At 50.6% G+C, this 25,020-nt stretch overlaps 9 protein-coding genes across 9 annotated transcripts; 8 read left to right on the plus strand and 1 right to left on the minus strand.

Annotated features, from left to right (window-relative positions):
- Positions 1-578: 578 nt before the first annotated feature.
- Positions 579-1,613, plus strand: CPAR01_12410 (NmrA-like family protein; the record flags this gene model as incomplete). The annotated part of the gene is made up of 1 exon (XM_060496666.1): positions 579-1,613. The coding sequence occupies one exon, from the start codon at positions 579-581 to the stop codon at positions 1,611-1,613; it is 1,035 nt and encodes a 344-aa protein (XP_060344199.1).
- A 1,899-nt stretch (positions 1,614-3,512) lies between these two features.
- CPAR01_12411 (ribonuclease) lies at positions 3,513-4,132 on the plus strand (the record flags this gene model as incomplete). Its single annotated transcript, XM_060496667.1, has 2 exons — positions 3,513-3,909; positions 4,020-4,132. The coding sequence occupies 2 exons, from the start codon at positions 3,513-3,515 to the stop codon at positions 4,130-4,132; spliced, it is 510 nt and encodes a 169-aa protein (XP_060344200.1).
- Positions 4,133-5,666: 1,534 nt separating this feature from the next.
- CPAR01_12412 (uncharacterized protein) lies at positions 5,667-8,226 on the plus strand (the record flags this gene model as incomplete). The annotated part of the gene is made up of 7 exons (XM_060496668.1): positions 5,667-5,830; positions 5,886-6,054; positions 6,124-6,573; positions 6,634-6,696; positions 6,758-6,871; positions 6,948-7,158; positions 7,226-8,226. 7 exons carry the CDS (start codon positions 5,667-5,669, stop codon positions 8,224-8,226), a joined length of 2,172 nt encoding a protein of 723 aa, XP_060344201.1.
- Positions 8,227-8,440: 214 nt separating this feature from the next.
- CPAR01_12413 (AflN protein) lies at positions 8,441-10,119 on the minus strand (the record flags this gene model as incomplete). Its single annotated transcript, XM_060496669.1, has 2 exons — positions 8,441-8,506; positions 8,560-10,119. 2 exons carry the CDS (start codon positions 10,117-10,119, stop codon positions 8,441-8,443), a joined length of 1,626 nt encoding a protein of 541 aa, XP_060344202.1.
- A 1,211-nt stretch (positions 10,120-11,330) lies between these two features.
- CPAR01_12414 (major facilitator superfamily transporter) lies at positions 11,331-13,731 on the plus strand (the record flags this gene model as incomplete). Its single annotated transcript, XM_060496670.1, has 11 exons — positions 11,331-11,664; positions 11,739-11,861; positions 11,914-12,029; positions 12,088-12,194; positions 12,261-12,464; positions 12,689-12,813; positions 12,867-12,917; positions 12,984-13,066; positions 13,125-13,302; positions 13,368-13,468; positions 13,543-13,731. 11 exons carry the CDS (start codon positions 11,331-11,333, stop codon positions 13,729-13,731), a joined length of 1,611 nt encoding a protein of 536 aa, XP_060344203.1.
- A 1,199-nt stretch (positions 13,732-14,930) lies between these two features.
- CPAR01_12415 (uncharacterized protein) lies at positions 14,931-15,911 on the plus strand (the record flags this gene model as incomplete). The annotated part of the gene is made up of 3 exons (XM_060496671.1): positions 14,931-14,966; positions 15,025-15,528; positions 15,591-15,911. 3 exons carry the CDS (start codon positions 14,931-14,933, stop codon positions 15,909-15,911), a joined length of 861 nt encoding a protein of 286 aa, XP_060344204.1.
- A 2,367-nt stretch (positions 15,912-18,278) lies between these two features.
- Positions 18,279-20,193, plus strand: CPAR01_12416 (phosphate-repressible phosphate permease; the record flags this gene model as incomplete). Its single annotated transcript, XM_060496672.1, has 4 exons — positions 18,279-18,351; positions 18,420-18,569; positions 18,626-19,936; positions 19,991-20,193. 4 exons carry the CDS (start codon positions 18,279-18,281, stop codon positions 20,191-20,193), a joined length of 1,737 nt encoding a protein of 578 aa, XP_060344205.1.
- Positions 20,194-20,850: 657 nt separating this feature from the next.
- On the plus strand, positions 20,851-22,926 carry CPAR01_12417 (uncharacterized protein; the record flags this gene model as incomplete). The annotated part of the gene is made up of 1 exon (XM_060496673.1): positions 20,851-22,926. The coding sequence occupies one exon, from the start codon at positions 20,851-20,853 to the stop codon at positions 22,924-22,926; it is 2,076 nt and encodes a 691-aa protein (XP_060344206.1).
- Positions 22,927-23,569: 643 nt separating this feature from the next.
- Positions 23,570-24,863, plus strand: CPAR01_12418 (uncharacterized protein; the record flags this gene model as incomplete). Its single annotated transcript, XM_060496674.1, has 4 exons — positions 23,570-23,723; positions 23,794-24,192; positions 24,252-24,622; positions 24,678-24,863. The coding sequence occupies 4 exons, from the start codon at positions 23,570-23,572 to the stop codon at positions 24,861-24,863; spliced, it is 1,110 nt and encodes a 369-aa protein (XP_060344207.1).
- Between the last annotated feature and the right edge of the window lie 157 nt (positions 24,864-25,020).

Here is a 25,020-nt window from a genome sequence, read left to right on the forward strand (position 1 = left end):
CTCGGGACGGATTAATGACCCTCCTCAATCTACGTACCAATACTCACACCATGCATGGAGTAAGGTACCTATACCTTACCTACCTTAGTACCTAGGTAATTTACCTTACGAACCAAGAAGGAGCGGAGGGTGCAACATGAGGTAATCGCCTTCCTTCCGTTCAACTCCCCGGAGCCGGACAATTTTGGTGGAGCATCTTGGCGGCGTTATCGCGGAGCGGAATCGGCTCGCAATTCCTCTTCGAGGATCCACATTTCCGTGATAATTAGCCCAAAATCGGTCTGTCTGTTCATCCATCTTTATCTTCATCTCTTTACCTTGGGAATCTAGTCGGCGAACCATGCCACGGCAGGGCCTTAACAAATCAAGCTGACAAAATCTGCCCGAATCCCCTTATACAGCGGTAACGTTATCCATCATTCATGGCTGAAATATTCCGTTTAAAAACGTCTTAGCCTCAAATCTTTCGGGTTTCTATAAAGATTAACAAATTGGTATTTTCCCTCATGTGCTTTCCAATACATACTTGTACCACGCTGTCCTTCTTGCATGATTGAAAAGCCACGCCGCAATCCAACATGAGTTCGCACGAGAAGAAGATCTTGGTCGTCCTGGGCGCTACCGGAAACCAGGGTGGCTCTGTAGTTCGAGCATTTCTGAACGACACAACTTTGTCCAGCTATTGGCACGTACGAGGTGTAACTCGAAATACTTCCTCTGAGTCCGCGGTCAAATTATCAAAGCTTAGAGCGGAAATGGTCTCTGCCTCCCTCGGCTCCGTCTCGGAGCTCAAGTCAGCGTTCGAAGACGCAACGGCGATCTTTGCAGTGACAGACTTCTGGAGTGCGATCAAGACCGAAGAGGTCAAACACAGGGTCCAAAGCGAAGAAATTGACCTCGCTATTGCTACTCGGGATCTAGAGGAGACTTGGGGCAGAAATATTGCAACAGCGGCAGCCGAAATACCGACTCTAGAGCGCTTCGTCTTTAGCAGTCTCCCACCTGTCTCCCAACTCAGTCAAGGAAAACTAAAGCACGTTCACCACTTTGACGGCAAAGCCAACGTTCTCCGATATATTCGACAAGAACATCCCACACTCTGGGCCAAGACTTCACAGATTTTGGTTGGATTCTACAACTCCAATATTTTACCCGACTCATATTTCGGACCCAAATTCAATCCAGTGACAGGAAAAGTCGAGTTCGAGGGGCCCGTGAGTGACGACAATCTTATACCATTCATCGATGCTTCGTCCAGCACCGGACATTTTGTCAGGGCTCTGGTTCTTGATGCGCCAGCGGGTACAATTCTGGCGGCTTACGACGAGATGAAGTCGCTCGGAGAGTGCGTCGAGTTTCTACGTAGGGAAACGGGTCGGGACTTTGTTTTTGTGCAAAGAAATGTCGAAGAGATGGCGGCCGAATCGCCGCTAGGTCGTGAGGCTCCTGAGAGCTGGGTCTGGCTCGCAGAATATGGTCTCTTTGGAGAGAAAGTTGAAGAATGGAAACAGCTCCTGACATTACCCGGAGGTCTAGAAAATAGGATTGGAACGGTCAAAGTCGACGAATGGCTTTCAGCACAGGACTGGAGCAAGGCCTTTCAATCGGCTTAGTGTAGTCCTGCAGTCGCAACATCTTTATTGTTACGAAACGCAGCATAAGCTAGCCGGCAGTTTTCCTCCTCATTTTCAAACGATTGATCAGTGTTTCGTTCGAACCAATGCTATATGAACATGCTACGGCATTTCCATGGAACTGACCCCTTGTTTTGCTACTTGCGGCAGATGTCTTTGGACTTTGGCTTATCTGATATCCATGGTTTTCATGAATCTTATTATCTCGACACTGTCGGCTCCGTCTATAGTCCTTGGTCCGTGTCGAACCCATGCCTTCGCGATAACATGTTGAAAGATAGTATACACCGGCCGACGCCGACGAAGAAACCCGTGATATCGCAACTCGCTGGCAACCAATTCTTAAGCGAAGCATCCGACGTTTAGATGTCTTGCCTGATTGAGCATCAACGCCGATGCGGGCACAACAACCCGTGGCCGCACTGCATCACATGCGAGCCTGACAACATGGAAAGCCAAGAACCCAAGGAGAAGGTGCAAGCACGTCCGGGCGTCTCCGACAACAGCTAAAGACTACATACAATCAGGCAGAGAGATATGCCTCGAATCAGATTGTCCGGCATCGGGTGAGCGGCACTTGATCCCTGTTTTCAAGGGGCACATATCTCCCACTGAAGCTTGATTAAGGTTAAGCAAGTTCGCTTGGAAACCGGTTGCGAGAGATGAAGATGGAGCTTCGACAGCTAGGAAACTTTTAACTTTGTTGATATGGTGCAATCAATTTGGCTCGCGGCCGAATTATTTACTGGCTTGTGTTCTAAATACCTAAAGTAGACTACAAGCTCCCACCTGGAGCTGCTGTATTTGATGAGTACAAACGGGAAGTACAGTCACGGGAACCCACACTGGAATCGCGAGGAAGAAGATTGATGACTTCTCCACCCACTGAATGATTACCTATGCTGATCTCCCGGCGATGGGACGAACGCGCCACGGCTGAGCTGTAACCCCATGGAGAAGGTAGCTAACGAGGCAACCTGTAAGCTTCGCAGCAGGCGCTTAAGCTGAAAGGCGGCTTTGCTTTTGCCTCTCCCCCAGACAGATTGCAGCCCACCAGAGCGCAGACAAACCCCCGTGGCAGAATGATAGGGACAGCCCGAACGTTTCAAAACCCACTTCGAGGTTAAGCCTATTTTGACAGCTGGTTAAGAGAATGGTGGATCGGAGCTGGCCGCCAGGGGGGGAAAATAGGCAAAGGCGGGAAACCACAGGGAATCAGGGACTGAGAAGGACGCAACTCAAGACTCAAATGCGGGGATTTCCAACGCCGTGTGGGACGGGAGACACGGGAAAGACTTCCTCACCCGGCTTAGGAACACTTTTTGTCTTCTTGATGACATTACACAGTTGGTGCTTGGCCCGGGATTGGGGTCGCAATGCCGTCGGTAGATGCGCCTGACTAGCGCACGACATCCATGTCCGCAACACCACTCAAAGGGTGCCATGAAAGCACTGGGCACAACTTGACTTGTTAGTCCTCGACGTGTCAGCAAGCGCGCAAGTCTTAGCAGAAGTAACACTACGGTTACACTAACGAAGCTGAGTGGGAACCTCTCAAGGCTCGAGTTGAACCAAGGCGTACCGGACAGGTTTCCCATGTGTTATGGCCTCTTTTATTTTCCAGCCAACCACGTCGGCGTTCCTGGCCATGCGCGATAAGATCCCTAAAAACACCTTCCGCATTAAGGACCGGGGATCGACAAGTGGACACAGCGGAGTCGTGGACGCGCTGACACCGCTACCCTGGGAGACTTGGGACTTTGTGCTTTCGCTTGGCTGTTGCTTGCCGTACTGTAGCATCACACTGGAGTCGGGGTCCTCACAATAATTGGAAAGTCAGTTTGGCCTTCTATTTACAGACAACTTCCGTGTATAAAGATGATGAGGGTTCCTGCGATCATTCAGACTGAAGAGAAGCTCCTCAGGCCCAGTCATCCAGTCTTCGTCTCCCAGCCCACAACCTTCCCCTTCCCAACAACACCAACCACAACCGCCAAGATGCAGTTCTCCGTTGTCCTTGTCTCCCTCTTCGCCCTGGCCGTCTCCGCCGCCCCCGCCGAGATCCAGAAGCGCTCCACCACCTGCGGCAGCACCACCTACACCACCGCCCAGGTCAACGCCGCCTCCAACGCCGCCTGCACCCACGTCAAGGCCGGCACCGTCGCCGGTAGCTCCACCTACCCCCACCGCTACAACAACTACGAGGGCTTCGACTTTGACGTCACCGGCCCGTGGTACGAGTTCCCTATCAAGACCAGCGGCGTCTACACCGGAGGTGAGTTATTCCCCAATCGTCATGTGCGACATGCATCTTTGCGTGGTGCAAGCGTCGCTCGAGTGGTACTGCACTCCTTCAGAAATTCAGTTTACTGACTCTCCATCCAGGCTCCCCCGGTGCCGACCGTGTCGTCATCAACGCTTCTTGCGGCCAGGCTGGCCAGATCACCCACACTGGCGCCAGCGGCAACAACTTTGTTGGCTGCTCCGGTACCTCCTAAATGCTGGATTGAAGGACTTTGTTGGGATTGAAGGGGAGGTGATTATGAAAAGGTCAAAGGGCCTGCTTATGGGTTATGAAAATTCACTTCTGCACATATTAAGCCTGTCGAATATACATAACTGTCACCATACTGTGGCTGCGATACTTGGGCATTTTATTTCATCGTGACGTGTTTCCCAAGTTATAATGACAACACCATGGCACAAATACTAATCTAAGGTACATATAGGCATACGGCCAGGTTCTCCCGAATGGCTTAAAGTGGCTTGTGGAATACCTTTTGAATATATGACTACTAGGTATTGTAGAATTTCATTCCTGTCTTCTTGTGTGATTTTTGGCGCAAATCAGCACTTTTATGCAGTTCTGAAGACATGTACACTTCACCCGTGCGGTCATTTTCATAGTAAAGGTACGGACAATGGCCACATCCGCTCCGCCGGTTGCCGTCAACAACTCACAGCAGTCTCGGCCCCGGAGCGCGGGTCGCTCCGCTGCGTCCCGACACGGTAGTTAGCGTGGTGGGTGTGCCGTCCGCGGCTCGGCCGTCTTGAGGATTCCTCGTCTTAGCTTTGCGACACGTCTGTAAGGAGAATTGGGGTTTAAGGTGACGGATGCTTGGAATGTCTGTCTCCCTCAATCTCGATCGTTGTAATCTCAACACGTTTCCGGCACACTGAACATCATTTCCGAGTGTCTCATATTAACGTCATTAGCAAAAACAAGCTACTTCAGGCTAGGGCGAGGAGTGTTCCTCAACAAGGTTATTTTTGATTTCCCAGAGCAGACACAAGTTTCAAAGGACCTATCCCATGCGGAGCGGATCATCAGTGTGTCAAGTGCTGGTTACTACCGTTGCCGAAAGACCGGTGCTCATATCCGAATGCTTACGGCAAGGCTCGCTGCTATGATTCAGACGCGCTTCGAACTAACTTCGAAAATGTGTAAATTTCAGATCCCCGCAGAGGTATTGTTTGGGATTATGAATGGGGTTTTTAGCATGTGAAAGACTGCCTGTATGCCCCCAGCCTGACACAGTTGGCCTTTCTTGTCATCGAAAAGTTGTGTGAGGTTTTCTAGCCTTCAAGGCAGCCGTATTCCGCGAATTTCAGTCGTGCGGTAATGGATTCTCTCAGCTACGTGAATAGAAATCTTACCTTGAAAGTAATTGAGACGATGAAATATCAGATAATCCCGGAAAAATTCCCATCGTATGAGAATTTCCAAGGGAGGCCGAAAGCCAACAGACGGTGGGGTATGCCATTCCGTAGATCCCAACCCCATATGACATGTCTGGGATAGAGGGAGAGCCATGGTAGATCATTGCTGGCGTGTGCAGTAGAATCTCCCATACAGCCTAGACGGCGGCATAAACACTTCCGAAGCTTGTTTCAAATCAAAAAGCGGTGCAAATCAGATTTTGGGAGATGGTAGACGACTTATAAATCAGTGGCAGGGGAACATCCACTGAACATCTTGGCCTGTCCGTATCATCTCACTCACTTCTCTGGAGAGAAACTCTGCCCTTAACCATGGCATCAGCTACTAGTGATGGTCAGCCGTTCATCTACCAGACCCAGCTGCCCGAATCACAATCACAAGCACAGTCCAACTTTGCAGACTGCGCCCACAGGACAGAAAAAGCGACTAATACCAAGCGTATCATTGTCTGCTGTGACGGAACATGGAACAACTCGTCGGTATCCCAAGTACCTCACCACTTTTCTGTCGCTGATTCTGATCCTCCATAGTAACAAGAGGGGAGGCATTCCTACTAACGTGGCCCGCCTGTCGTCTGCCATTGCCCGCAAGTGCTGCACGGGCATGCCGCAGGTCGTCTACTACCACCGAGGAGCCGGGACTGAGGAATCTAAAGTTGCCCAGACTCTTGGTGGAGTTTTTGGGAAGGGCATCGTTCAGGTCAGTCTCCCTTTGGAATGTCTGTCGTGGGGTGACGGGTATCGCTAACCTTCCAATGCCGTCGCTCAGGACATCGCTGATGTTTACCGCTTCGTGTGCGATAACTATAACCCAGGAGATGAGATTTTCATTGTCGGATTCTCCCGCGGAGCCTTTACCGCGCGATCGGTCTCCGGACTGATTTGCAATCTTGGGCTTCTGAACCGCGTCGGCCTATCACAATTTGGGGCAATCTTTCACGACTACCAGACCTTCCCCAATTGGAAGTACCCGGGGAGCTTTGACAAAGACGAGCATTTGGTAGGCTTTACGCTTACCAATTTCATGCGCCGTAAGAAACAAAAAGCTTCTGAGAACGACAAGGTCGAGGAACGTGAGAGTGCTGCTCTAGAAGACGAGTTGAACGAGGATAAAAGAGAATTCTTCGAGAAAATGACCAAATATCGTGAAAACAGGAAGGGCTATGGACCAATGGATCTCCGCAAGATGGCTAAGGAATACAGAAACAGACTTGAAAAGGTAAGAAGAAAGCTGTCACCTTGGTCTGGGAATCAATTCACTGACCACTGTTTTCACCAGCACGGCATGGTTCTTACCAAGTGGGAGACTCAATTCCGAGATGGCCAATTGGGCCTCTTCCCGGTCCCTACGGACGTCAATGTTAGAGCAGTTGGTCAGTCTTCAAATCCTAAACCCCGCAAAGAAAGAGAACCCCAGTCTGATTGTCCTTAACTCAGCTGTATGGGATACTGTTGGAAGTCTAGGTTGGCCAAAAATGCCCTGGGAGAGGGTCCGCATAGGCCGCAGCGCTGAGGAGGTGAGTTCAAGCTTTCTTCAGTAGCCAAAAATACTGGATCAATTCCTTTCCTGAAAAACACGACTGACACAATCAGCTTCGATTTGCAAGCCTCGACGTCAATCCCAAAGTGGACTATGCCTTCCATGCTCTCGCACTGGACGAATGGCGCACCGCATTCAAACCGACATTGTGGGGCAAGGACAATAATACACACACGCAGCTTCGACAGGTATGGTTTCCCGGCAGCCACAGTAACGTCGGAGGAGGCTTCGAAGACCAACAAATCGCCACTATTGCACTTGCCTGTAAGGTCTCCCGTCTTCGAATGACTGAAATATACCATCGCGGATGTCAGCTAACAGCATAAAATAGGGATGGCGGACCAGCTTACCTCTGTCGGTGTTGAGTTCAGCACGCCTGAGATGAAGCGGCTTTTCTACACCCTCGCCCCTGGTGTCGAACCTCGACCATGGGCAATGGGAAAAATTTCCAATCCCGGGAAGGCCACTTCGATCCCTGACGAAGCATACAACGCCATTTGGTACCCGTGGCAAAAGTTGAAGGGAGATAACACTGTCTTGGGCACACGTACCCCGGGCTTATACAAGACCGACGATGGGAAAAATAGGCTCGTGAATCCTAACCAGCTCATTCATCCCTCTGTACGCATCCGATATCTCTACGACGGCAAAGGTCTCGATGACGTTGGCGTGTGGGAATGCGCAGCCTTGATGAAAAATGGGTTTAGACTCGAGAAGAGTACAGAGCCACTTAAGATCGTCGACCCATACCCCAAGACTCCTATTGCATCGTCATACGAAACGCTCACGGGCACCGTATCATCCGTCCACGGCGGCCATACTATGGACCTCGAATCCCACAAGGGACACACACTTGTTGTCCATCAGGTGCCGTTCGAAGCCGACCTCTGCCTTCTGGAACAAGCCGAGAATCACTGGGTTTGGACCCGGGATAACGCAAAAGAGGGTGCGCGAATTTTGCACGAGGAGCGTATCGGAATCTGGGAACGTCTCTTCATCGACATCAATCACAAGCTGGTGTTACGCCAAAAGCATGAGGAATTGAAGAGGGCCGAGATCAAAGCCAAGCAGCCTGAAGAGAAGCAGACCTGGGGACAATGGTTCAAGGAAAAGGCAGAGACAGCCAAGGGAGCTGCTGGAAAGGCGCTCAATAACACCGTCGTCGGGAGATTCCTTGGGCCATCCGCCAGGCTCAAGCCTTTGGACTACCCCAAACATTTTGGATACCATGACTTCGTTTCTTGGCAGCGAGGTGATGTCAGGAAGACGCGGCTGCAAAATCCTTGGGAGAAGAGTCACAAGGCTAGAGCATACCAAGCTGACAGCAAGTGATGAACGTAGATTAGCTACTCTGAGCTTGGAGTTGGGGAAATATTAGTCTACCGATGAGAAGCTCTTTCCATCGCACACTGATAGCCTGGAAATCGACCGCCATATCAATGAGTGTTGCCCTTCTATTCAAATTCTGTAATTGACATAGTGGGATCTGACCTCTGAACCGATCTTGCAATTTCTACGACGTCCCCATCCGCCTGATTGAAGGAAATTAACCAGGAAGTCCGATTGAGCCATCTCGCGTTGCAAGACCTGACTTCATGTTCTCTTCGCATAGCTCACACGACAAGGAAAGAAGCGACTCGGATTGGCTGCTCCCCCGCGACTCACCAAATACACAGGATCCCCATGATACTTCTCTGTTTGCCCGGTCTCTTCATACGCAGGGTTGAAATCAAATTCTCTCGCAGTCAGAGCACACACCATCTTGATCTCAGCCAAAGCCATCTCTTGCCCTATGCAACTCCTGGGTCCTCTCTCGAAGGGACGCCAACCATTGGCAGGAGGTTGCAGAGGGTCATCTTTTTCCTTCACCAACCAACGGTCTGGGAGGAACTCGCTTGAGCGAAACCAGTACCGTGGGTTATGATGGATTGCGTAGTGGCTGACATAGACATTGCATCTTTCCGTTGGAAGTGACCTCAGAGCTGCTACAGGTTTCTCCCTCGTATCAGTCTCTGAAGTATCAGAGAAGGCCTGAATGAAGACATTGAAATCTCGATTGCCCAGTCTCTGAGTTGCTCCGGGAGGGTAAATGCGCAAGGACTCTTTTATGACGGCAGTCGTGTACAGGAGCTGATTAAGCAGCTTCGGCTGAGAGGCTATTAGGCCCGCTGTTGCCTTCAAGTCGGAGCCAAAGACATTGTCGTGCTCAACTCGAACGCGTGCCAGTACTTCTGGGTGCTGCGACAGGAGGTTGATCATGAAAACGATCGATGAACCGGTTGTGTCATAACCTGCAAGCATCATAAACTTAATCTGTGACCGAATAACATCGGGAAGTATTCGCAGGTGGCCTTGGTCTTGTGGTGCATTGGCGGAACCCAGTATTGAGATGGAGTTTGTTCGTCTGCTCTCGGCAGCTTCTGAGTTCTCCTTTAGTACTTTCTTGATGTACGAATCCATCCGCCAAGTATTGTAGCATTGTACAAAGGGCCTGATGAAGTTAATGTCCCTCAGTAGCGAAGTGCCGCGATAATGCAGCCAGCTGAGCTGCGAAGCCATCGCGGCGGCAAAAAGGTTGTAGCCTGCCTGACAATGCATATCATGGCCCATGATAGCCTTGCTTGAAAAGTCCATGGTAAGGTCGAGAGCCATCGGACTCAGAGAAACCACCTCGTTCTTGTTTACACATTGGCGTAGACGATCACAGAAGACCCCAGCTATATCAACCAAACTGGGCACCAGTCCGGCGATATTCGCGACTCGAAAGCCAGGGCTGAAGACGTTGTGCCAGAATTTCCATTCGTCTCCTTCCATAGTGTCCAGATCGTAACCACCTGTGAGCGGTTTCAGGAACTCTCGCTGGCCCGGCTCTTTCGGGAGAGATTGACCTTGTGTCACCTGACGAGCCCCATCTGGTGACAGAACGACCAGCATGGGCTTAAAAAAGGGCCACTGGTCCAAATAGAAGGCCTGATCGAGATGTGGATAACGCAAGCGAATCTCATGGGCCAGTGCTGCCGACGGCATGATGTCAGGTGGTAAATCTTTCAGGACCCTTCCGATTAGTTTGAGATGGCCCCAGATCGGATCGTGAGGGGGCATTGGCAACCCTTGACGCTGAAGTGACCTGAAAAGGTTGCGGGCGTTGTACAAGGAGTAAACAAAGTAGAGAGTAGCTAGTAGACAGCCTGCCCCTAAGGTTTGCCAGGCCGATGATTGGCTCATTTTGTTCCTGATGGTTTACGTGCGGATGTGAACAAGTTGTGGATAGCTGCACAAGTGAAAGGGGCTAATGTACTGGACTGGTCAAGCGAGATGAAAAGCACGCAACCCCAACGAACATCGCTGGGTGGCTTTTAAAAGGCGCGGAGCTTCTGCGACTATGCTCAGACACTCGTGGAGCTACTGCAACTTTCAATCTATCGGGAGGGGGTAAAGTTCACCTTGTCAACCCCGCGTTGAAATCATAAAGCTTAAGCTTTCCAACATCAAGCATTGTACCGTACAGCGCCACGAGCTCGTGTTCGGTATCGTATCAAATGATCCGGTAAGAGCCTAGTCTGATTCGCTAATGGCATGCTGAATCGTTAGAAGATCAGATGAAGTACGGAGGGACCGGTGTGAGGCGGTGGTCATTGTTTCAATGTCGATTGACTTAGCACAATAACGCAGCATTGGAATGAAATAATATGAGAATAAAACTCAGCACAGGAATCACTTCATGTATACAACTACGGACAAGTCTCATGGATATGTTTGTTGTTCAAAAGACTAACAGAATATTCCCATACAGTTGATCGCTTCGATCAAGAGGAACGGTCATAGTGATCGGAATGGGACTTTGGAAAGCACCAAATCGTGTTTCGAATGACCTCAGTTAGCAAGCTCCCGTAGTACTGAGAGCACGCATGGTCGAATGTCTATGTTGGCTTGTGGCGTTTGTTAATAAGGGCATTGACGCCATGTTCAACTGCCTCGCCGTACATAAGGTAAGGAACGAATACAAGCCTTTGCACGTTCAAGATATGGTGCAAATTTTGAACGATTCAAGCCAAGAAGATCCTACTCCGTTCGAGGGATATCGTAGGAAATGCCCTCTCAAGCCCCGTTCAATACTTGTTCACGCGTTTCGCGATTAATAAACGCGGAGTTTCGCCGAAATATCAAGCACGCCATTGTATGCCTGCCTTTCGCCGATATCATTGGTGTGTACGGACTTGCACTTGCACACTGATTGTAGGTACCCTACCAAAAGAAACAATCCAACCCATGTTTCCGACATCGGTGGCTCCTAAAGAGGCGTTTGCCTTATCGAAATGGTGCACCGGAAACTTGGCTACTCATTGGTCTTCCGATAACTGGGAGGTAAACGGAGGTTCTGTGGCGTTACATATCATGACTAGTAGACGCACTCTGACTTGACTGTCGATGTCGCCATGGGACCCGCCGAAGACGACAATCAACCCGACTTCCGAGCCACAGGATCTGAACAAGGAGTCACAGACACTGGGCTTGTAGATAAGCTCACAGATTTCCGATGCGAAAAAGTAGAGAGTGCAGGTACATGCCTTACGGCACATTTAGTCTCACGTTCCATTTCTCGTCTGCATACAATGTCGCTTCCTGACGAAAAGAATCCCAAAGATACCTTCGTCATCGGCGAAAGCGAAAACGAAGCTCATGATGGAGTCAAAGTCCCTTATCATGTAGATACCGAGAGGTCAGTCTACGTGGACTCCAAGAGGACGTGGAGATCATTCTTCTGGTCGAGTAAGTCGCTTGAATTACCAAGTCAGAAGAAAGTGATAGAGAATCAAGTTGCTGACTTCAATTTTCCATTCTAGCACTTGATGTTCCCAAAGATGAAGCACGGTTTCTGACCAAGCTCGATTTGACACTCATATCAGCATCAGCTCTCGGCGTTATGTGTCGCTATCTTGATCAAGTCAACATCACGAATGCTTTCAGTTAGTGTTTGAACCTAGTCTTATTCCTGGGCTTTTCTAAATATCGCTTTAGACAGTGGAATGAAAGAGGATCTTTCGTTGTTCGGGAAAGAACTCAACTACGCCAACGCTATTTGGAGTGCAGCATACGTGTTCGGACAGATACCGTCGAACCTACTTCTCACCCGAGTGAGTTTTGACCACTCCACTTTCGAAGAAGATTACACATATGTTGATAACATCGCAGGTCAATGCTCCTCTTTACATTGCATTTCTCGAGTTTGCCTGGACAGTCTTCACATTCGCGACTGCCGGGGTCAAAGATGTCAATCAACTTTACGTGTTCCGCTTCTTGTAAGTTGCACCATTGCCAGGCCATCGCCATTCACATCTGTCAATAAATCACTAACCCCGCTTCAGCGTTGGTCTGTTTGAAGCAGGGCACTTTCCAGCCGTCATGTATGTATGTTCTAGTTACTACAAGCCGCACGAACTGGCGCGGCGCAACACACTGATCCAAGTATTCACTTCTGTCGGACCACTTTTCTCCGGCTTCCTGATGGCCGCTGTCTATGCTGGCTTAGACGGAAAGAGTGGTCTCCCAGGCTGGCGATGGATGTATATGTAAGTGAAAAGAAATCCCTTCTTACAGCCCAGTCAATGGGGAAATCATGCTGACAGAAAGGTCAGTGTTTGCGGGTGCATATCCCTGCCTTGTGCGATATGGACGGCATTTGCCATGCCACAGCTTCCTTCTCGGGCTAAAGCGAACTGGTATGCACGATATGAATCATTTCCGTAGAAGGGAAACACCGTTGCAGCACTAATATGATGATTTATTCTCTTAGGATCTTCACCGAGAAGGAAGTCGAGCTCGCCCGCGCTAGAATGCCTACCGAAGTCAAACCTTACACTGGATTGTTCAAGTGGAAGGATATCAAGCGATGGCACACGACGTGGCACGTCTACCTCTGTAGGAGATCCATGCCGCCAGCGAAAACGTTTAGTGAGAGCTGACACAGGAAGTCCCGCTATTCTTTACGTTCCTTGCTCAACTAGGCCAGTCCGGAGGATCAAGTAAGTTGACACATGAATAATGTTGCTCGTCAGAGAGCAGTCACTTACTGTCGTTACTTAATCTAGTGATCTTCTGGGTCAAGAGCTACAACGTGACTGGAAAGCCGCCACGATTTTCCGTAGCAGAGATCAACATCATCCCACTTGGAGTGAGTTTTCAGCACCTGAAGTATTACTCAACCACATCGGAGCTCACGCTCCTAATAGATCAATATTATTTCCATTTTCGCCACTCTTGTCAACTCATGGGTTTCGGACAGCTTGCCTGGAGCAGCTCGATGGCCCGGTATGTTGTTCGCCAGCGTCATGGCGATCATCTTTCCCATTGCATTGGCAGCTACACCCGTGCATCCAGCGAATATTGCAACTCGATGGGCATTGTATTGTAAGCCTCTCAATCTAGTTCGCTGCACAACTTACCACAATTTGCTTACTCTTTCCCTTCAAAAGACCTCACCGCACTTTCAAGCACATGCGCCGGCATCACATGGACATGGGTGAACGAGACAAACCGGCACGACCCCGAAAAGCGGGCATATGTGTCTGCAATGGTTTGTCTTACTATTTTCAACTTGTATCTATTACTTGCATGTAAATCTGAGCTAACGTCAAATGTCACTATCAGATGAACGCGTTCGCCTACATTTTCACGGCATGGGTGCCCATCTTCACTTTCCCTGCCAACCTTCAGCCTTTCATCGTGACTGGCAACTACATTACAGCTGGATTCGGAGCAGCTGCCGCAGTGACGGTACTCGTCATCCGACACTTCTACAACCGAGATCTGAAGACACAAAGCGAGCTCAAATTCTGAAAGCCTGTCAGCTTCAGAAGTTCAGAGCTGTAGAGGCATCTTCTGGTCAAGAAGCTTGCGTTGATGTTCATGGGACTCCTTTACATGTAATCCAACCAGATGGTGTGCGTACTAAAGGGCAATAATGGATGCCTCTCTGGAATAAAGTAGTCTATTTCGGCGATTCCATCATTAACACCGTAATGCTTACCATATCTGATCATTGTTTCTCCTGAATGATGGGTATTCATTACCAGTCTATACATATCTGTCGTCAAGTAGTTCCAGGCCCAAGACCTGGATGCCGCAGATGTCACGTTCCAGAAATGTGACCGTGATTGAAGCGCGTACTCCCATCTTGTTTAGAATCTCAGCACCAACATCAAACACGATAAAGGCCCGCCAATGATTTTTGGCGAACATCAAGCGAACCCAATCATGGTTGTACTGCTGTGGGCCAACTGGTCTCGGTACCTACTTTTCAGCGTGGATCCTCCAACGCCAGGACGTCACCACACTTGAGCGGCATCCCATGGCTGCATGCCAACCCCATCGACGCACGATTATTCTGCTGCAGCATCCCCAGATTGTAAGATCAAAACAAGGAGGTTTAAGCCCTCCAACGTCTGGGTACCCCACGCCAGTTGCGTACGAGAAGGAGTGCCGTGTAGATCACTGGGGCAGAGGAAGTGCTTAGCGCTACCCTGTTTCTTCTGGTCCATGAACTTGACCTCCCCGCTCGTCCGTCTTCCCGCCAGCGGCCGCGTTGCCGATGTGGACTTATAAGAAGGAAGAAGTTGCCCGCAGGGAGCGAAATGGATTGGTAAGTCCCGAAAAGCTGTCAAGCGTTTCTGGGAAGGAATAGGCGAAGTTCGAGCACTCGTGAGAATCACAACGAAGTCGAGGGGGGATGTACCAGGGTGTGGAATGGCATGCAAGACAGGTGATAACGTTATGCTATTGTTCATCAAGTCTTACTCGCCAACTATGGTGTGATTTGGCTGGCCCAATGAGCTCATCCCTGTCCCAGGAACCCATAACGTTATACCCCAAGGACTGCGCTATTCAATGGAGTTATCACGGCGACCGATGTGAACATCACTGATGTTGAGCTGTTATAAATACAACGATGGGAAGCCTTAGATCGAAACGGCCATAATCAACAATTTTAAGGATAAATCTGTTCTTCTCCTACCTACTTTGAATTGCATCTTGCCAACATGATGAAAGCCATCAAGCAAGTTGCCGTCATTGGTGTAAGTCGCTGATATAATTACCATCAGTTTTACTCATAATTCCTGACCAATTTGAAAGGCAACCGGCGCATTGGGAGAGGTTCTCATCCCAGCACTCCTGCAAGCTGATTTCGAGGTGACATGCATCACTCGACCCGGCAGCCAAAAGAGCCTTCCCGCCGGTGTGCACGTAAGATCCTCCGACTACTCGAATGTCGAAGCTCTCACACAGGCTCTGGGAGGTCAAGAAGCCGTTGTCGAGGCTGTCAATCCAGCAGCCGCATCCTATCAGACCAACATCCTGCAAGCAGCCTCGGCCACCGGAGTCAGGCACATCATCACCCCAGACTTCAGTGGCAATACGTTCCATCCCAACGCCAAAGATGCTCTTATTTTCGGTCCGAAGTTGGCAGCTCAGCGTGAACTTGAACGTGTCGTCGCCGAGTCAAACGGGTCGTTGTCATGGACGGCCATCATAACTGGTCCATGGTACGACTGGACAATCGAGCGTGGAATCTTTGGATCAACAAAGAACGACGAACCATCACTCGCTACGGTTCCGGAGACCAGAAATGCAGCATCAGTCGTCGGGCACTCAATGGCGAGGCCTTAGTCGCTGTGTTGTCTAACCCTGAGAGATACCAGAACAGGGCTGCCTATTTTGCCAGCCACAGTGTATCGACAAATTACCTGATTGCACTGGTTGAAGATCTTGGTCTCGAGGGTTGGGAAACTGTTGACGTGCCATTTGACGGGTTTGCAGAGAAGACTCGTGCTTTGTGGCGGGAGGATACAGAAAAGGGAGTCGAGGACAGACTCAACTCCTGGGCATATGCCGCCCTTTCCACCGTGGCACTGCTGGATGAAGATAATAAGTACGGTTCCAACTTCGAGGACCAAGTTGAGTCCGGATGGGATGAAGGCGAGCGCGCGCTGAAGGACAACCTGAAGAGACTTCTCGCGTAAGTCTTGTTGGTAGATATTAACTTAACGACGATCAAAGGGAAATTTTACGATACTTCACAAAGTGTGCGTCAAATACTTTTACTCTAGAGTAAAACCAAAGATGCTGCTTTTCTCACCCACAACACAAATGAGAATACAGCTGCGAATTGTACAGATATAATCCAAAACCTGCACTAGAGTATGAGTTTTCAAAGAACGTAACGGCAGCCGGCTACCGGCATGAGGCGATGTTGGTAACACTTGAATGGTTTACATAACTACACAGGGCTTGCCGACCAACAAGCACAGATAAAGACTTCAGGCTTTGGAGGGCAGACCACGAGCCTCGGGCCGCAAGTGTGATTCGTTGATGGAAAGGTGATCACTCACTTTGGGTCATTCTTAAGTTTCTTGGCCAGGGCATAGCGTGACAGCCAACACCAGGCTGGCGGACTTATTCGCAAAAGCTACACGTTAGCGATATTGGATGTTGGCTGGTTGGTTGACAAATCGCTACGGATTAAGGCACGTATGGCTCGTAAAACACTGTCTAGCCAGTCGGTTGGGATCCCAGCGTTAGACTTGAGGAAGTGGATTGGGAGATTGCTGCTGGCGGAAGAGCGCAAGTGAGGGAAGGCCGGAGATTGAGCCGCATCAGGAAACATTAGAGTGGAGGAGCTCTTGAGAAGAGCCAGTTATGGCAGTCAGTTGATCGTGTCTATTTGGCCAAGGGGCCGATACGGGGCGTGGGCGAAGTTGGGCGCTGACATTTGATGGGATACGGTTGACTGGCGAAGCCGTTCCAAAGGTGTTGGTGTTCTTGGCCCCTTGGCTGCTTGGCGGCGGGCACAGGATTTATAGAAAGAATACGCTGTCAAAGAAGAACAGGTCTGATGGTGCTGGCGACTCAGTTGCGATGTTGAAGATGAGAAGCCCCGGGGATGCAGCCGGGGAAAATCCACAGAAAAGGACGGGACCCAGCACGTGGTGGATTCGGGACTGGTGATTCGGCAGTTGCGAAGTCGGAAGTGGGGCCGCCATGCTCCTGCCAGCAGCGCTTGGCGCTTGGCGCTTCCTGAGAGCCTGTATCTTGGCGCTTGACCGCGCCAAGTCGCTTCGGGTGCGCCACACAGCTGGATCTCGGTCGATGCTTTAGGAAGGATGCGGCGAGGATGTATCTCCTTCCCTCCTTGACGATCTGACATCGTCCATTTGTATCACGGCTTCTAACGTCTAACATCCGACTTTGCCCTTCTTCAATTATCAGGCGCCATCTTCACTGGGGGCTCGGCGAGAAAAAGCCAATGCCCGACTGTTACCGATTTCGTTGGCTGCCCTTGACCACGCAGGATTTTCTTGGATGGATTTGTGGATTCCCTCTTCACGCTCCCACTCCATCGCCTCGAGAAGTATCCCCACGAGGCCGATATCCTCCCAAAAGCTCAAGTTCCGCCAAATATGCGACATTGTTTACGACACGTGGGACGCCTCAGAACATGCCTTGCTACTTCTAGACTTCCTTGTCCAGCCTTTCGATACCCATCCGTCCCGCCCCATGCAGGTTCATGTCAGCCAGCCTCTCCAGTAGGTCGAACTTGGCATCTACTTTCTCCCCCTCATTGGGGTGTTCACCGTGGCTTTTTGTGTCGAAGGGGCCTGTGAAAACCTATGCAGAAAGGCGTTCGAGCCGCAATAATGCAGAAACCTTCGAAATCCCGCCGATGAAAGTCTTCTTTGCATCGAATGTCATTCTGATAATGATGAGTGGCAACTATAGATGTCGTCAGATTCACACACACCAAATGCTTCTCTTCTCTGTGGAAATGGGACCTCTGACATAGAATTGGCTGCAGCGAACTCTGCAACCCAAGCAAGCAAGGCAGCATGGCTACATGCTACGGGGACCAATCCACAGATGAACCATGCCGGTAACATTGCAGATTGCGGGTGTGGCGAGTACTATTGGGTGGGTTGGGTCGGTACGTCTCTAACAATCGAATGTGCCTCACCTGTGTTGCCTCTGCTGATGGCGTGTAGCCACTTCCTCGTCTAGGTCCGGGCATCACACACCGAGAGTCCCCCAACGGGAAAGGGGCACATGTACATCCTAGCAGGTGGACATGAATGGATTGCACAGAAGCAACGTCTTGGCCATTCCGCTTTCTGGTATATATGCCAGAGTCGATCCCAAATTCTACCTTCCTGCTCCTACACTGCTCAGACATCCTTCTCTCTCCGACCTTGCTACCCGCGTCAAAGCTAGGGTATCCCATACCTTGCCATCCTTTGAGGCACGTTGACCTAGTTTTCAGTTGGAATCATCATTTCGATCATCTTCATCTTTCCCGGACATCAGGCGTTGCACAACCTGTGCAAAAGAAAGTCAAGATGCCTCTTCATCAGTATGACTACATCTTCGCCATTGGCACTATCTTCGCATTCCTTGATGCGTGGAACATTGGTACGTAACTCCAAAATCAGAAACCTGTTTGATTAGCCATGCCCAAGCTGACTCTTCGGTGCTGGTAGGTGCCAATGATGTTGCCAATTCATGGGCAACCTCAGTCTCGTCACGATCTATTTCTTACATTCAAGCTATGACCCTCGGATCCATCCTCGAGTTCGCCGGCTCGGTTGGTGTCGGCGCCCGTGTCGCAGACACCATTCGAACGAAGATTGGTAGGATATCTATTCTTTTGATTAACAATGACGCCCAGGCTGATCATCTGACGCAGTGGATATCGACCTATTCGAGAACGACCCGGCTCTCCTCATGCTTGGAATGACCTGTGCGATTGTGGCTTCCTCGATTTACCTTACCTTTTGCACCAAGATCGGTCTCCCGGTATCAACTACTCACTCCATCATGGGAGGCGTCATTGGCATGGGTATCGCACTTATTGGTGCCGACAACATTCATTGGGTCTCCCCTAGCGGCGGCATCGACTCTGGCGTAGTTTCAGTCTTCCTTGCATGGATCATCGCTCCTGGTATCTCGGGTGCATTCGCAGCCATCATTTTCACCATTACCAAATACGGCGTCATGTTGCGGAAGAACCCAGTCATGAAGGGACTGGCTCTCGTTCCTGTGTACTTTGGTATTACCGCTTCCCTCTTGACCATGCTGATTGTTTGGAAGGGTGGGTCGATCAAAGTTACTTTCAACGATGCCGAAACTGCCGGAATGATCATCGGTGTTGGTGCCGCCTGGGCTCTCCTCATCACAATATTCTTTCTCCCCTGGCTCTATCGTGTGGTAGTCAAGGACGATTGGCAACTGCGTTGGTATCACATTGCCCTCGGCCCGCTTCTGCTCCGCCGTCCCGAGCCACCTGTTCAGCCAGAAGGCTACGGCGGTGGAATCCGCGACTTCTATGCCGGGCACATGACCAAAGAGGAGCTAGAGGTTGCTCGCAGCGGTGGTGTTGTCCGAAGCCCTAGCAACGACATCGAGACTGGCTCTGCTGATGGCGAGAAGAAGGTCGTCCAAGGATCCACCGACTCCCCTGCGACCAATATTCCCCGTAAGGACTACGTCCACAAGCCCATCGTTGGCCCCCGTCCCGAAGGTCCCTGGCACAACGGCGACGTTCTTTTCTGGATGGTAAAGAAAGTCTTCTTGTCTGGTGTCGATCAGGACATTATCAACATGCAAAAGAAGGAGAGTGTGCTCACTGGCGATTTGGAGGAGATGCACGCCCGTGTCCAACACTACGACAACAAGGCTGAATTCCTGTACTCGTTCATGCAAGTCATGACTGCATGCACCGCCTCGTTCACGCACGGCGCCAACGACGTTGCCAATGCCATTGGACCCTACGCTACCATCTTTCAGATTTGGAACACTGGTGTTCTCTCTGGCAGCAAATCTGAGGTTCCAATCTGGATTCTCTGCTTCGGCGGTGCTGGTATCGCTCTTGGTATCTGGACGTACGGATACAACATTATGCGCAACCTCGGCAACCGCTTGACCCTTCACTCTCCCGCCCGTGGTTTCTCCATGGAGTTGGGTGCTGCTTGCACAATTATCTTGGCTACACGTCTCAGTAAGTCAACGAACTCATCTTGACCATGCTCAAGCATCACTGACTATGATAAAGAACTTCCTGTATCTACTACACAGTGCATCACTGGTGCGACTGTAGGTGTCGGCCTTTGCTCCGGCACTTGGCGATCAATCAACTGGCGTATGGTTGGCTGGATCTACATGGGTTGGATTATCACGCTGCCTACTGCTGGTATCATCTCTGGATGTCTCGCAGGCGTCATCGTCAACGCTCCCCGCTGGGGTATGGCAAGCTGAAAAATTTTGGCTGCTGAACCATCTTTCCACAGACTCATGTGTCGTCCGGCATGTTTGGCTGTGCCGTTGAGAATGGCAACAGTGTGAAGCTCGGATGTCAAGAGCACATGGAATCAGAAAAGGTTTCTTCTAGTCTATGAATGGCTCATACCCTCACTAGTATAGATAATAGTAGCAACTAATGCATTTCTATTGAGAAGGACGAGATGTGAAAAGTGGCAAGAGTTCAGATGATCGGCTGAGGAGCGTCATTCTCGTGTGCCTTCAAGTGGTGGCGCTCATCTCCAATCAGACCTAGCACGGTGCTAGAATGCCAGTGCATAGATATTGCTGTATCAACTGGAATAGCTTGGATCATTAGGTTATGTAAGGCTAAACCGCGAGTGAAGTGAGCTTCTCGACAATCTTCCGGTGTTCTGCCAAGGAAACAAGCTAGTCATGGAAACAAAGTTAAGCTTAGAATCATGTTGCAGACCTTCGTCCAATCTCTAACCCCCGCTTCGCTCGCCTCATTCGCCTGGCTGTCTCATCTAGGCGAGGCTAATGGTCGGACTGTTCCTTAAATGAAATAGAAAGACTCTCGGTGGGAGGAAACAGTACCTCTTTGTTGACTGGAAAATGGCAGGCAGCAGGGCGCTATCAACAGCACAAGTCAAGATGCGCCATCTATTTTTGCTGCCGATCGCCCTATTAAATCAGCTCTGTTTCTGTTCACCATCCGTCTCAGGTCTTGATTGGCCAGGTAATAGAGCCCTGCCATTGTTTCCCGAGATTGCGAAGGAGATAGACTATGCCAAGCTCACTGCACTTTCTGGTGATGAGCAGATATTCTTAGTCTCGCTCCAAGGACTGGTCAACAGACGGCAACCACGACTGTACCTTTATTGGTCGCAGGATTCTGCCTTTCCGGATGATGAGGTCAACGAGGCCTGGCTGCGGCACCTTGAGACTGAAGGATATCGTAGCGCCGATACGACGAGCAGTCCTCTACAACTGATTGATAAGTACAAGTCTGAGATTCGGGGGGCCATTATCTACGACACGAAATTGCCAGACACGATTAATCTGGCTTCAACACTTGCCGGTCTTCATGGCGCTGTCCTGGCGACTGAAGAACTGGCCCGACGCTTCAACATCTCCATCACGGAAGACTTGCGAGGCCGGTTCAAGAACAAATTCGAGCTTTACGATCATGCAGCCCGGGAGGTGTGGCCCAAGGTTACTGACCGCATCATCACGGCTATCAAGCCACTTTCGACCATATTGTATGCCAACAGGACCTGGACCACACTTTTAAAGGCAAACTCGTCCGTCACAGACTCTTCGAACAACGGCACATACACTGCAGATTTGTCGTCATTTGTTAATGGCAACGGGACGGTCTATGTCAATATTACAGACGCTTTCCCTGCAGACGGCTATGGTCCCTCTGTCTACCGCGTCAAGGTGACTGGCGACGGAAACAAAACCATAGCAGACTTCACTCCCGGTGAAGAAGAAGAAGACTCCTTCCTGTTCGATGACGGCGGCTCGCACCTGGCAGACTACCCAGGAGGCTGGCGCTTCGCAGACGGCGCATCCGCAATGATTTACAAATTTGACGTTCCACCTCAGACAACTCAACTAACCCTCACTCTGTCCATGTGGAATCAGTTTCTCGTTTCGGCAACGTCGGCGCGACCGGGCTACTACAAGGTCAACTCCATCTTCCGCGACTACATCGTTAGCACGGCGGCTCCCTGCATATGGTTGGACAGTAATAGACCGCGTGAAGCCGCGCTGCTCGACAAACTCCTTCGCCAATTCCAGCCCAATGCGGCCTACCTCGGCTGGTTTCCAAACGGCGATGAGATGACCGGTGTCACACAACTCGCAAGGAACGGCTTATACGTCGCCGCCACGGACTTCTACTTCAACCCCACCATCTTCAGTGGATTCAACACCAAAAGTCAATCTCAGCAGTCTACGATGGGGGGACCACCATGGCAACCTCCTCCGCCCCCTCCGAAAAAGACCCCTAAAGTCTTTCTGTCTCTCGTCTACCTCGAAGGAGACAACATACAGTACGACCAGCGGAGCATGTTTCAGCACTGGAACGACTCCGCGAGGGGATCAGTCCCGCTTGGCTGGACTATTAGCCCATTGCTTCGTGATATCGGCCCGGGCATCTTGTCGTATTATCAAAGGACATCCACGGAGAATGACCTGCTGATTGCCGGGCCTGACGGCGCAGGATATACGTATCCGGGTGTATGGCCAAGACGAGCTCTCTCCACATTCTTGACTCAGAGCGGCGAGTATATGCGAGCGACACAGACAGACGAGATCTTGTTCGTGTACGACCGCATCAACGCCACTGATAACCCGCTCACACCTGGGCTAACTCTCGACTTTCGCAATGCCGTGGGGAGGAACAATTTGCGGGGCATCTACTACGGGTCATTTGTTTCGACGGTAGATGCGCTGCAGGTGAATGTTACAGAAGGCTTCCCGGTGACAAACATGGTGAGTATCGGGAACGAGGAGAGCGGTGCGGCGACGCTGCGGAATATTTCGGAGAATTGGAGGGGTCGTGGGCCTCTTTTTGTGGCTGGCGCTGTGAGCGCTTTTGATATGACACCGACCAGTGTTGCTAGTATGGTTAAGAAGTTGGGGGATGACTTTGAAGTTGTGAGGCCTGATATGTGGTTTCAGCTGTTGAGGAGGCGGGAGAGCTGGCCCGGTCTTGGGTAGGATGGTTTCCTTTCTTGAGGAGACTAGTGCCACGAGACTTTGACTGGAGCCTCTCAACGCCTCAAGATGGACTATGGGATTGCGATTCGGGATTGCGATCCGTTGTCTACAGCCTGTGAGGGATGTGGGAGCAATGTAGCGGGGTTGCGCCGGTGGGAAAGTGCTGGTGAGAGAAGGTTCTTGCATTAGATTATTGATGCTAATAAATTGGAAACTCAATAGACATGAATGAAGCTGGATCTTATCCGCACTGATGTAGGATGCATACACTCTTATTGAAGATGCGGGATACCTCCTTTGTTGTGGTATGTGCTTGGCCAATTCATGTCAGCATCATCGCCTTCAACTTTTGTAATAAGACGGGGGTATTTCTTTGACGATATTCCCCATCACCGCTACGTCATGAAGGGGCCCCTATTATTAATATTAGTGCACTGTCTTGAGGGGGAATTTAGTCTCCTTAGGGGCCAAGCTCCAACCTCCACGGCGCTTGCAGGCTGATTAAGCAAAGGGAAAAGACGACTACTATTGCCTCAATAATTCGTGCCCGCTGAGGCTGACGTGCTTCAAGTCAATATTCGATCCTCGCAGAAAGACCCGTGACTTTGTGACATCGTGGGCATATATTCTGATACCAGTGAACATGGTCGGACAACAAATGCAAGCTCTGGTGACCGAATCTTCGGCCGGCGGCGGCGGGTCGCCAAAGATGGTCAGGAAGCAAGTTCCGATCCCTGAACCGGCCCCGCATCAAGCTCTCGTTAAAGTGTCACACATTGCACAAAACCCGACCGACGGTAAGTTAGACCCGTTGGTAGTCTCGATCATGAGATAAACGCAGTATCGTTTCCTTACTTTGGTTCACAGTTCAATCTCTTGACGGCAATGCATTCGGTGACGGCGCCGTCCTTGGGTGCGACTTTGTGGGGACAGTCGAAGCGGTCGGCGACAAGTGTAGCAAGCTGTCCAAGGGCGACACTGTTGCTGGCCTAATCTGGGGAGGTCAGGAATCCTTGGTTAGCCGAGATCTACGAACAAGTTCTGACACATCGCCAGGTGAAATCAAGGGTCTCGGCGGCTATAGCGAGTACACCCTCGCGGACGACAACATCAGCTTCCGAGTCCCCAAGAACATAAGCCTGGAGGAGGCTGCTACAATGCCCCTAGCTTCCATGACGGCTGAGCTAGCCCTGTTCTCCAAAGCATGCCTCGCTATTCCTCGAGAGAGCGGATCGGAGACAGCGGTCCTTATTTGGGGTGGTAGCTGTAAGCTGCTCCAAGACACGCGCTGAGCACGTGCGGTCCCTTGCTAATTCCCTTCCCAGCGAGCGTCGGCTTGTACGCCATCCAGATAGCAGCGATGCAAGGCCTCAAAGTAATCACGACGTGCAGCCCTCATCACTTCGATTGGGTCAGGTCCCTGGGCGCGAAGCATGTCTTCAGCTACCGCGATGACGACGTAATTGAGTCCATCAAAAACACGACGCCTGGCCTCAAATATGTCTTTGACACCATCGGCAACAAGTCCTCCTCCGGCCAGGCATCCCAAGCCATCGATGAGAGCGGCGGGCGGCTCTGCACCGTGCGCCCGGGGAAGGCCAACACTGAAAATGTTTCGAAGCAGACGACTGTGACCGACGTCTTGGTCTGGACTGCGTTCTTAAAGGATCATCAGTATGCTCAATTTAAATGGCCGGTAAGTTACAGTCGTTGCAGGACTCCTAGTAGAGCGGTCACTGACTGGGGCTTAGGCTAGCGAGGAGGACCACAAACTCGGTACCGAGTTTTATGAAAAACTCCCGGGATGGGTAGAGGCCGGGAAGTTGAAGCCCAACAAGCCGAAGGCCATCTCTGGGGGTCTTGATGGTGTAGACAAAGGATTCCAAGTATATCGGGATGGGGCAATCTCCGGCGAGAAGTTGGTGTATCAACTCTGAGGCCTTGAGTCAATCTATTGCAGTTCCTATGCACACAGCCAATTGCGCAAACGATGCAAGTGAGGACATCCCGACTAATGATTATCTACTATTCGCGATATCAACTAGAACAAACATCAATGGCTAAGGTAAGTTGGCAGTAAGGGGCTTTTCCACT

This window comes from Colletotrichum paranaense (assembly GCF_030867605.1).
Source record: "Colletotrichum paranaense strain IMI 384185 chromosome Unknown Scaffold_11.1, whole genome shotgun sequence".
NCBI classification, from domain to species: domain Eukaryota; kingdom Fungi; phylum Ascomycota; class Sordariomycetes; order Glomerellales; family Glomerellaceae; genus Colletotrichum; species Colletotrichum paranaense.